This window comes from Zeus faber (genome assembly GCF_960531495.2).
Source record: "Zeus faber genome assembly, chromosome: 18".
Lineage (NCBI taxonomy): Eukaryota > Metazoa > Chordata > Actinopteri > Zeiformes > Zeidae > Zeus > Zeus faber.
Window position 1 is genome coordinate 18,805,093 of NC_137210.1, and position 13,069 is coordinate 18,818,161.

The following is a 13,069-nucleotide window of genomic DNA, read 5'->3' on the forward strand; positions in this document are numbered from 1 at the left end:
TAAGCATAATCCTTTTAGACATAGTAATCTGATTTGTTCTCGTACCACATCAAGCACACATCAAGCTTTGATGAAACAGATTTATAGTAAACAAATGTAGCCTCTTTGTTAACATGTTTAATTTGCTCAAAGTGTTAATGTGCAAGAAATAGCATCACTATGCATTAAGTATTTTAAACCCTTGTTTGCGTAGTGCACGCAAAATATCTGAGCGGATTTTCTTCTCCGATCAGAACTAAATGCCCCAGTTGAGAAGAACTACTATTACAAAAGCGGCACCACTACCATGTTTGGATACACCCGATTGGACAAAGTACATGCATGTTTTTAGGGGCTTGCGTCTACTCAGCACTACCGCTTGTGGCTGGAATGGCACATTTCCAGTTAAATATCTTGTTAAATAAAAACATGGTCTAAACGGAAGAAAACAACGTCTTTCTACTGGGCAATTCAGACGGAACATGAAACGGCCAAAAGGTCATTCAACATCTTTGACCATGGGCATCGATATGTTAGTTTCCCCCATAAATGCCTTAATAGCACTCTTCTGAGAAGGCTTTCCCACTCCATGTTGGAACATTGCTGCAGGGATTTTCTTCCATTCACCCGTACAGTAAGCGCAAATACCGAGTCAGGCTGATGTTGGCCAATTAAACCTGGTTTGCAGTGGTGTTCCGAATCCTCCCAATGGAGTTAAATTGGGTTGAAATCATGGATCTGTCTTTGCCAGGTAAGTTCTTCCATATCTGCAGGAGCTTCCGCAGGAATTCCATTCCTTCATGGACCTTGCTTTGTAGGTGATGTATCAATAAAAAAAGTAACTAAGCAGTCTGCTTATCTGCTGTGTTTTTGTGGGGGCTGGTGTGGAAAAGACTAAAATGAGCTTAACTGTTGTTTGTATACATCAGATGATAAGCCACCAGCATCTCCTACAGTAGCCAGCAGCAACCTAACACCTTACTGGCCCAGAGCTTTCAAAGCAGGTTAGGAGCTGCAACACCCGCCTTGGCCAGGACTGGTCTTGGCAACCCAGCAGACATTTCTGACCTTGTTTTGGGCTGAGCTGACAAAAATAAATGGATCATTGCAGATAAAAGCCCCAAGAACCAGTGATAAACTGTAATACCCAAAGTCACCTGAGTAGATAGTCTTTTCAGCAGTGAGGTGTTCTGAATAAAGCATAACTCTCCACTCCTCATTCCAACAAATTGATTGATGATCTCTAAACTGCAGGTGCAGTCTATAGAAATATGCATTTGTAATCTGCATAGGCCAGGAAGGAAGCCAAATTCACTGAAGAAAGTATGTACATAAGAAGAACAGGTCATACCAGCTTAACAACATCGTGAACCCCAATTCTTGATCTTCATATCAGCATCACGACTGCTACAGGTAGAGTAAGTGTGTGGGGGCTGAACACATTGTCCAGTAAGCTTGCAACAACAGAGCTCTATTGTACTGGGCCTGGGGAGCCGTCACCCAGGCCTCTATCAGCCAAATCCCAGCAGTACATTTAAGTGGAACATGGCCTCCTGGTCTGCACTGCAGATGTGGGTTTCGGTTACCCGACACAACCCCTCTTTTGAATCAGGATGCTTCCGAGGCTGGCTCATGGCGGCATTAAAGAACAGTTTTTAGGAACAAACTGTATGCAAGCATAGACGGGAGAAGACCAATGATGAGAAAATGTTATCAACTTTGTCACCAAGTGGACCATAACTCTGTTAGAACTGGTTAAAAGGATTTCACGGAGCTATACAGACGCAATGTATAAAACCATACCATTATATACATCTATAATTAATGGTTGTCCAATATTTTAAAGCTAAACATATATGAAAAATATCCTGGTCCTGAAACAAATCAAAAAAAGGATGATCAAAATATCACAAGATAAAGCAGCACCTGGCATTGTTTGTCAGAATGACACTTCTGAAGGTTAACTTTGTTTGGTTTATCAGGTATTATTGTTTTAACGCTCCACGCTGTGTACATTAAAAAAAAAATCCGCAAAAATGCATAAGCTTAGCACCCTGAACTTTAAACAACTGTGTGAACTTACACCCATTCCTTGGCAACACTTGGACCTAACAATCTCATTTTATAGCGCAGCTGCCTTGGACCCTGCTCAGAAACGGACCATCATGCACTTCACTACGGCGGCAGCGTGCCAGCGGTGACTCTATGGTTCCTATTGTGCGTTGGTTGTGCCAGTTTTGCCGAGGCCATGCACGTGACTGGCTGTGGCCGATATGAAGGCATGAGGCGTGGCCTTTATCAGCCACGTCAGCACTCTACACACAAAACTTAGCCTTGGAAGGACTAAGCCAAGAACCAAGAGCAAGGCTTAAGCCAGTAAAGGCAATTGTCCTGAGAAACGTCAGTCAAGCAACTTTGGAAAGCGCTCATATCAGAAAGGGAAACGGAGATTTGTTGTTTGGTATTTGCATTTATATTTCATGAGACATGTTTCTACCATCTTTCAGGGACTTTGCGATAGCATACCACCTTATAAATTGAGCATGCAAACGTAGTGGGAGTGTGTTTACATATGGCGTGTGCCACAGAACATGGCAGAGCAGGCAAGCTTGGCCTAGTAAGCAAAACAGAAATATCAACCTTGAGCCAGCGGAGTAATTGAGCCAGCATCAAGGGTGACTAGGAGACTATCCGAGTGAAGTTAAGCATGATGACGGATGCAGCGTATGATGCCTTAAGCCTCACTTCCACTTCCAAGTGCTTCCGTGTCGCGCCGAGTCGCGGCGACTCGTCTGCTTGCGCTCGGTTACGGTTTGTGTTTGCATAAGCGACGGAGCTGGAATCGGCACCAGGAAGTCCTGGAGAGAAAGTTACAAGCAAAGCTAAAAGTAACAACAAAGGACACAATGAGTCACCTAAGTCATGCGTAGGCGACCGCTATCATTTCCGTTTGTTTGAGTTTCTCCAATTTCTTCTTGCTGCTCTGTTCATTAATGTATGGAAGCATCCGTTATAGCGACGTAACAAGATTAACAAAAAAATAAAAATAAAATAAACAATGAAATAAAAGATGCCACGGAAAGGAGACAAAAAAATATAAATGTGTGTTGAGCTCGTCTCATATGAAGGAGTCTTTTAACAATGGTGTCGCTGGACGTAAACATAGCAGGTACTGGATGTGACGTCTGTGCATGTGATGAGAAACCCGTCATTAAACACTCATTCAGCTCTGCAGCTCATTTTGGCAGTTAGCACCATTCAGTTCAGTTACTACACCGGTTGGCACCGTGCTCAGGGCGGGTTATCTCCCAAAATAGGAGCCTTTCTGTGTGGAGTTTGCATGTTCTCCCCGTGCTCACATGGGGTTTCCTCCACCTAACGTCAGTAAGGACCCCCACCAAAAACGTTCACGCATCATCGTCTCACCAGCGATGGACACTCGTCACCTGGTCCCCGGGCGCGTCAACGAATGCTGCCCACTGCTCCTGGCTGCCCCCCCGGAGGAAGGACTAGCCGGGATGGGTTAAATGCAGAGGCCTCATTTCACCGGCCACCATCCAAGGCATGTGCATGTGTGTGTGTGCGCATGTGTTGTAGTGTGGTGTGTGATAATTAAAGATTCTTCTTCTAAAAAAAAAAAAAAAAAACATTACTGGCTAACCCCGCTCTACTTTGCCTGACTAGAGACCTCCCTAAAACCCACACAACAGTGAGCAAAATAATTAAGTGAAATCAGACAGTGCACTGTACAACGGTTAAATAAAAGCTACGAACAACGGCTTGTGGTTTTGAGCCAATGGCCCTACCTACAAAATCCTCCCTCTCGAGGCCCAGAGGGTCAGATTCAGGGTGTTAAAAAGCACATTATCGCACACCATCTCAGAGCCACCAACCCACTATTTAGGGGTTGCACTGGTGAGCGTACCGCCGGATGTCCTCCTCCCCAGGGAAGATCATGTTTAACTCAGTTACAGCTAATTGCCATGGAGGCGTCCCGGGGTTTCAACTTCAACTCAACGCTGCTGACCGCCATCACACACACACACACACACACACACACACACACACACACACACACACACACACACACACACACACACACACACACACACACACACACACACACACACACACACACACACACACACACACACACACTGCAGTGACGATGATGGTGGCCTTTTGCAGCCTGCCAGTTTTGGGTGCAGTGCCAGGCTCTGTCTCAGGCTCTCCACTGAATAGAAGCTCTGTTCCACTGGGCTGCTGCACGGGACACAGCTACTGTGCACCCTCTGCTTCACAGACAATGGCTTGTTTTTAATGAAGAAGAGTCAACATGAATATTTGAGGAATGCTAAGCTTGTCCATCTGCCCGGCACCGGATTGGTCTGAGGTAAAACAAATAAGAGTGAAGAGCGTCTCAATGTGACAAAATCGACAACAATTGCACACCGAGGCTGTTATAGGAGCGATATAGGGTTGATTTCAGATACATTGGAAATAATAAATTGAGTCCCTTTACACGAAGAAGCTTGAAACCAATCTGGAGGGGCTATCAAGAGGAGCAGCTATAACCACTGCTAAGCCCCAGGCCCCATATGGCATTTCGACTATAGCTTAGCTGTAATACTGTAATGCAAAATTGGCCATAGAGTCAGTCATCTGATGCTTCAGATGAGTCCATAAGGCGTTATGTTATAGTTAAAGCAAGATGCACAGTTTTCACTTTAAAGATCAACTCTCCCTTGCCACTTATGACTTTATCACTGACGTAAACAGTAGCCTAAACATTAAAAGGTTTATTGATTAATGGTGGAACTATGACTTGGAACTAGGGATACCATTCATTTGCTATGAATATCCATTTTGAATCTGAAATTGAGTACCCATCCAATCAATTACTGTACTTGTACTCAATAGTATAAACCTAGATTTTTGAATTTGCCATAAAATCAAATTTATCTCAAATTAGAACATCAAGGTGCTTTTCTTTAATATTTGCTATGTTTGATATGGTTTTTACCATTAGATTTTTTTATTGGGAATATCCTCCAATAATAACGTATTTCAAAGGGGACCTATTATATAAAACTCACTTTTTCGGTGCTTGTGCACATACATTTGAGCTGTGATGGGCCAAGTAACACAGAGTCTGTGAAATAAGATAACTTCATTCTTTGTGAGCTGTCTATTTCGGAAATCATGTGGCGAGACAAGCCGTTCGGATTTGTGTCTCAGTACTATGTCACATTGAGACATAAGAGAACACATTGAGAATAAGAACCCCGCCCCCATCTGAGTAACTAACAAAAATTGATGAAAGAGGATTTAATACCAACTGTCCGTGAAGAAACTGCAGATGCTGGAAATGTTAGAATTTTTAAAAAGAATTCTGCTGTGTGTTTCCTTCTAAAAAAAAATAAAATAAAAAAAATAAAAAGTATGCGGTAGATGGACTGTAGGTTACGGAACGCGATCCACTGTGCATTTCTCCAAAAAAACAAAAAACAAAGAAAGTGTGTTTTTATTGTAGATGCATTATTTTTTTCTGACGTTTACGTGAAACAAACCCCCCCCCCGTGCCAGAGTCCTGGTGCGTCCTGGTACGGTTTCTGCATCTCCCACAAGCTTGCAGCACGGAAACGAAAGTCGGAACCAACTTTTAAATTCTGCCTTGTAGATCAAATATGAGTGAAGACTCAGCAACTTCAGCAACAACAACTGCTTATTTCTCGCCTCAAATCTGATCAGAAACTGATTTTGGTGGACTGATAAGGTGAAATCAGTGAAAGTTACGGTGTTAATACAACAAGACCTGGAAGCCATGCTCAAATGTGATTGGCGCACAGAACTCGGGGGCCTCTGGAGGGTGGCTCCACCCACTGAAACAGACTGTTCTGGAACAGGATGGTATAGAGGCATGTTAGAATGACTAATGCATAATCTGAGTGGTATTTTCAGCAAAAAACGCTTTAAAAACATGTTTTGGGGACCTCCGGGACCTTTATTAACTAGCGTAAAAAGGAGCATAATAGGTCCCCTTTAATCTGCGAACGATCCGATATCCATTACCAGCGGTATTTGTCCATCACCACTAAAAACCATATCTAAATGTGATTCAGACACTTTGCACCCTGGGAATTGCTGAGAATTTTGTTTTAGGACCAATTCTGCTATTCCCAGTCCACCTCATTATAAACTAATGGCAGCAAACATCTGGAATTAATCCTTTTTAAATGTTCTCAATGTGACTGAACGACCAGTCAAAGTGTTACCGGTAACCAAATCTATTTATACTGTGTATGGGTGGAAAATCTGAAACTTTGTGCAAAAAGAAAAAGAAAAATAACAGCAACAAATCTCTCGACTACACGGACATGAAAGCACGGTATTCAGCATATTCTGAGTCCGGATCGGGATCCATGACGTTCAAGATGTGGTTTCAGTTTAATTCCCATTCCATGAGAACTGTATGGTTTGCTCAGCTGGGATTCTTGCTCCACAAAGTCATCTTGTTCCACTGCGACGCGTTTGAACCAACCAATCAGATTCGACTCACGGAAAACCGAAAAACCTTGAATCTCAATTTATACATTTGAACAGAGACAAAGCCCAACGACATTGTTGCTCGACTTCATTCCGTTTTAATGGCCTAGCTGAATAATAGTTGTAGATCATAGACTAGTCACCAAGTACACAAAATATCAATCTTTAAGAATATCCAATTCCCTTCGTTGGGATATCAGCTTTGTGTTACAGAAGTTAAACATAAGGAAGGTTATTATTTCCATGATACGTCTCCGACCTGTCTCACTTCCTTTGTCACAAAGAGGAAAGAGGCACAAGCTTGCGAGGGAAAGAGAAAGCAAACCGCCATTTTTCCCTGGGTGTTATATGGGAGAGTGTTAACCGCCGGCATACCGAGGGGTATGAGATTCAAGGTGACGTTATTGTGTTCAACCCCATCATTAATCAGAACCAGGGATACAGAGGTTGCAGGCCTTGGGCGCAGGGCAAACTGCTCATCAAAGACTTAAAATAAAGACGACACATCTGTAAAGGCTTGTGTGGGAAAACTACTAGTCTACACTGATTCAAATGAAGCACGTTTGGGCCTATATTTCGCCTCACGTCATGGTCAAGGTTATGTGCAACAATAGATCCACTTGTCGAGGCCATTGTTTAATTTACGGCATTCTAATTGTTCTCGCCTGACAACACTAGTGTTGCTGCACAAGAGTGGAACTGAACCCAGCGGAGCATTGGGCCGAGTCATGTAAATGTCTATAAACCCACGGAGGGACTGTTCTGAAGCCTAGAGAGGAGGTGCACATTCGTATCCCTTTTGGGGTTTATGTCGTTCCGCTCTGACCATGGAAGTCACATGGCAACGCCTGGAAAAAAGGTGTTTTCCAGCGCACAAAGCGGGAACCTGATGTTAGACGTAACCCCGCAAAATGACAGGGTGTACAGGGAGGTCAGCGCTTTAATGTGGTCACACAGGCAGCGCAAGCCTTTAATCCAAATGGTTCTGATCCAGGACTGGGATGCTGATCAAACCTATTTAGGGGAGTGACTTGACCCTTATGCAAACAGAACTTGTCCATTTGCTTCACCTCTCATTTGAGGACATGTGGAAGAAACTAACCGACTAGCAGATGTTAAAAGACCCATCCGTGTGTGTGTGTGTAACACACACACACACACACACACACACACACACACACACACACACACACACACACACACACACACACACACACACACACACACACACACACACACACACACACACACACACACACACACACACACACACACACACACACACAGGTGTCTTCCCCAACATTAGCCATTTCAACTGAAGTGCTTCTGAGGTCCCATGCTGACACTCACTAATGCAATCAATCCAGCAAGCTGCCATTAGCCATGGCTGGCACGCATCAGGGTTTAAATGGCAGTAAATAACACTAAGTAGTGTGATTATAGTGCTAAATTCTCCTAATGCTGAAGGGTTTTCATCCTGCCAAGAGTAAAGGCTTGGTGCTGGCAACAAGGAGGTAAGAGGGAGGTTCCGACATAATACGAAAATAGTTATTTCAAGAGCGAGCCCACTAACTCATCTCGTTTCGTCTTATTTTTCCTCTCACACTGTTGGACAAGTAGAGCTTTTTGGCAAACCGAGTGGTGATGATGATTTTTTGCTAACCAGTCGAAAAGCTCTCATTCTGGCCCTCGTATTATTATTTTTTTCCCCATCTTGGCACGCACAGATCACAGCCGACGGATCACGGGCGGCCGGAAGTTACGATGCAAGTTCCTCCATCCAATATCTCGGTACTGGTGACACGAGCCCTCCCTGTTCCGAGACTGCTTACAGGACGGGATTCATCACACTGACATGCTGCAATCACACCACAACTGGAACACTGTGACACGCATTTTATGATTGGGCTCCTGCAGCCGACCTGATCCAATTTGGGCTAAGTGGCTAACAGGTTTGTGCCACTGCACCTCTTAAGAAAACAAAGCCAGGTCTGTGCCAGCAGAGAAGGGGGTCGGCTCGGGGAAGGTTTGGAAGCTGGGAAACCTCTTGCTTTCTTCCGCACAGAGTTACTGGAAACCCTGTGGTTGCCGATGTCTAAATCCTCCTTCTGCCCTGCTTGTTTTATTCGGCCTCCTAGATTACACTGCTGCATTCACTGGGGCACTAGACCGTGTGACAAATTCACGTATGACCCATATTTTGTCACTTCATAAATTTTAACATTACAGCCTGACTGCACTCCTTGTGACATGTAGGTCATTATTCACAGGCTACAGTGCAGGGCTGGAAAATCCGCCTGATCAGCAAGAACTCTCCTTTGTGGTTCACAGTGAACGCCTGGATTATGGAGATGCATGGGGGTTGTTGTTATAAACAAAAGAGTGCATGTTGAGCTACAATCCTATGCTCAAGTCTCCAATTAAGTCACTGAAGTAAATATAAACATGTTAACAGTTTGCAATAGGGCATAAACTAGGAATAGATAGATAGATAGATAGATAGATAGATAGATAGATAGATAGATAGATAGATAGATAGAGAGTTAAAAGGGAAAAAAACAGTTTTCCAAACAGTAAAAAGTATCTTTTGAATGGTAAATATACATATAAAAAAAAGAAAAGTTCATTTTGAAAACACATGTGTCAGAATGGGGCTGACATTTGTTCACTGTTGGCATATAAAGCACACAGCATTTAGAGGTACTGTTAATGCCGACCAAAGCAATGATGCCTAAAACAGTGATTCCCCACCTTTTTTTTTTAAATATAAATCAAGAACCCTCCGTTTGATAAGCACTAGAACACTTTAGGACCCCATTTCATAACATTTGTCTCCGGGAACCCAATCTGAGATTTGTATTTTTAAGATATGGTTTAGTCCAAACTTCCATACCCGTCCACACTATATTTACAAGGATAACAGGGAAACCAGGATGAAAACAGTCATTATTATATATTCTAATGCTGCCAACGCCTTGTGAATGAAATGATGGGGAAGTTTAAATACTAATCATTTTGCTGGGGACCCCCCTGGAACCTCTCAAAGGGCAGCTGGAGGGGGTCCAGGGACCCCATGTTGAGAACCACTGTTCTGAAACATCTCAAATGGGAAACACTGGATGGCTGAGGGAGACCTTTTTGAAGTGGGGGAAAGGGTCGTCACAGAGCAGTAACTGCCTCGAGCCTACAGATGTTTCTGTTAAGCTGTTGAATGTGGCTGGATTTCATATTCCCATAACTGTGGCTCGCACGTGTGGAGAGGCTATTGTGCACTGGACAACCCCAATTTGGATTCGTCCGCTTTCCTCTGCGTCTCGCTGTGCAAAAAAAGAAATACAAAACAAAACCCCCAGTAATTATAAGTTTATAACACGAGAAATCAATGAGACTGCACTGTCAGACCGCCAACTTGTTGAGTCAAAAGGGAGTGGATTTAATTGGTTGGTTTCCAATTTGCGCACGTTGCCAAATAACGCCATCATTATCATTTATAGAGGTTTATTGTTTATTATAGCAACATTTTAAGTTTGCGTCAATATCCATCTCGTTCTCCTTTTTTTTTTTTTTTTTGTTTCGTCTCTTGTTCATTTTTAGGTTATTCTATAATGCCAATTGCATTTCATTTTGTATTACTTTATTCGGATTACTTGCAGCAACTCACTGGCGCAATTTCACACTGGGAATAAAGAAAGTACAACATAAGGTCGTAAGGTTTATATCTATTTTGAAAATCCTGCCTCTCTACGCGACGACGCGTTCCACAAATCGCGCTGCGGAGCACGCGTGTGGCGCAGCGCTTCAACACACACAGCTGGCCCATCATATGGGGCGTTCAAGCCCGGTGGGAACAAAGAGTGGCGCAACAATCCACTAAGAACGATTTTTAAGGGGTGGGGGGGGAGTTTGATATTCATCGGAAATTCCAATCCCGAGCAACAATAACAATGGCTGAGATGTTGACCACTACTCGGAGTCGACACCTGCCGATTTGCAAACGTTTAAAAAAAAAAAAACACATTTCACATGGTCCACAGGGGAAAAATATGACGGTTGAAATACTGCGCGGTACGACGGCTACGGCTGGTGCGTTCAAGTGACGTCGGAAAAGGGGGAACGTTCCGCGTCACGATATAGAAACGTAAACAAATATAATAAACCATAAATACAGTAAAAAATAAAAATAAAAACACAAACGGAGGAGGGTGAACAAATCCCACAGTCGCATAAATATATTTCCCCAACCACAATTAAAAAAACCAAAAAAAAAAAACCACCCCACTCCGAGGGAGACGACCACCAACGGATCCACGCGTGAATCAACAATTTAAATGCGCGTTTGGGCGTCAGAAAGTTCGACGTGCGTGTGGCCACAAATACATGACGCCGCGTCGGTTTTTTCAAAGCGGTTTCCACAACACAAGTTCCACTTCGTTTATTTACGGCTGAGGACACGTTTATTTTTTTGGAGTTTTCCAAACAGATCTACGGATCCATCTTTCGGTGACACACGGGAGGCGACGCGTTCCTCGGCTGCTTACCAGTACGATGGCGAACCGCTCCTCCAGCTCGCTCTGCTCCGGCATGGGGAGCTTGGAGGGCATGTTGTGGCCCCTGAAGTCGGGGTGCTGGTCCATACTCCCCGCGTTCCCCATGTCGCCTCGCCCGCCCTAACTTTCCGCCTTGGGAGTTCCGAAGGGAAGGGGAATAGGGGCTCCCAGATATCCGTGAGTGTTTGTTTTTTTGTTGTTGTTGTTTTTGTTTTTGTTGTTTTTTTTTCGGTCGCCTGCGCTCGGGTCGCCCGCTGGTGCTCACCCCGTCCTGGTCAGCTCGCCGCGCAGCACATGTGAGGGGAGGCTCCCGGGAGGAACCTGGAGCCGCATTCTCTCCGCACGACGGCAACTTGGGGGGGCGGAGTGGGGCGAAAAACTTGACGACTCGAACGCGTCGCCGCTACCCGTGTCGCTCGCAACTGCCGCCCCGCACCCGGGTGCTAATAGTGACGCCGCGCATGATCCAGGCTCAGCAACACCCCGCGTCTTGTAAGAGCCACGCGAACCTAATCCCCCCCCCGGCCCGGTGCTGAGCAGCTCGTTACGGGTCCACGCAGCGCGCACCGCCCGCATCCCGCTCCACAATGAGCCCTTTCAGGGGACGAGCCCCCCTGCCTGGGCGTAGCTAAGAGACGGTGTTTCTACGGTGCATTGTGGTACTTTGAGTCCGGGCGGACGGACCGGCGGACGGAGGGACAGGCAGACCGAGAAACAGAAAGACAGACCGACAGAGAGGGAGACCGACACAGAGAGAGAGAGAGAGATAGATAGATAGACCAACAGACAGGCAGAGACAGAGAGAGACCAATAGACAGGTGGCAGACAGACAGACCGAGAGACAGACCGACACAGAGACAGAGAGATAGATAGACAGACAAACGAAGAGAGAGAGATAGATAGACAGACCAACAGACAGGCAGAGACAGAGAGAGACCAATAGACAGGTGGCAGACAGACAGACCGACAGACACAGAGACAGAGAGATAGATAGACAGACAACGGACAGACACACGGAGAGAGAGCGAGATAGATAGACAGACCAACAGACAGGCGGGAGAAAGAGAGACCAATAGACAGATGGCAGACAGACAGATCGAGAGACAGGCAGACACAGAAACAGAAAGATAGATAGACAGACAAACAGAGAGAGAGAGAGATAGACAGACCAACAGACAGACAGACAGACGGACAGACCAATAGATAGATGGCAGGCAGACAGACCGAGAGACAGACAGACAGACAGACAGGCAGGCGGACAGACCAATAGACAGATAGACATAGAGACGGAGAGATAGACAGACAACAGTCAGACAGACAGACGGACAGACCAATAGATAGATGGCAGGCAGACAGACAGACCGAGAGACAGACAGACATAGACAGATAGACAGACAGGCAGGCAGACAGACCAATAGACAGATGACAGACCGAGAGACAGACAGACATAGAGACAGAGAGATAGACCGACAACAGTCAGACAGACAGAGAGAGAGATAGACAGACCAACAGACAGGCAGACAGACAGGTAGACAGATGGCAGACAGACAGACCGAGAGACAGAGAGATAGACAGAGAGAGAGATACAGACCAACAGACAGACAGACAGACAGAAAAATGGTTAATGTTAATTGCAATCAAAATGGTTCAAGTGCCAGACACATGGTACAGGGCCATGATGACCATTTAAAGTGGTAATCCAATCCCGATGATGATTTTGTTTAAAGAATATATACAAGTTCCTTTTTAGTTTTATTGTTCTATATTTGTTTGGCTTTATCTGCCACCTGATAAGAAACAGCACTTCACCGTGGCTGCGTCGTGTATGTGCTGTTGAGCGTTGCGGGGGGCGGGGCCCTTCACGCCAAACAATCCAAAGGTCATGCTCACGCTAAGAAGTGGTGAGTTTGATGAAGCTGACACTGTTGATGTGGTGGAACATTCACAAAAAAAAGAACAGCGCCTTATGTGACCATGAAAAAAACAAAAACAATCAC

At 44.9% G+C, this 13,069-nt stretch overlaps 2 protein-coding genes across 3 annotated transcripts in view; both read right to left on the reverse strand.

Moving 5' to 3' along the window:
* Nucleotides 1–11,576, reverse strand: part of fmnl2a (formin-like 2a) — a gene marked incomplete at its 3' end in the record, with an annotated part of 59,073 nt that extends 47,497 nt beyond the window's left edge. For both annotated transcript variants that reach the window (XM_080019188.1, XM_080019189.1), the window contains exon 1: nt 11,064–11,576. In XM_080019188.1, the coding sequence (XP_079875314.1) occupies nt 11,064–11,177 (114 nt within the window). In that variant the 5' untranslated portion in view covers nt 11,178–11,576. The remainder of the gene's footprint in view (nt 1–11,063) is intronic.
* The window catches only part of pttg1ipb (PTTG1 interacting protein b), a 57,087-nt gene that overhangs the window by 34,619 nt on the left and 9,399 nt on the right, over nt 1–13,069 (reverse strand). The window lies entirely within an intron of this gene.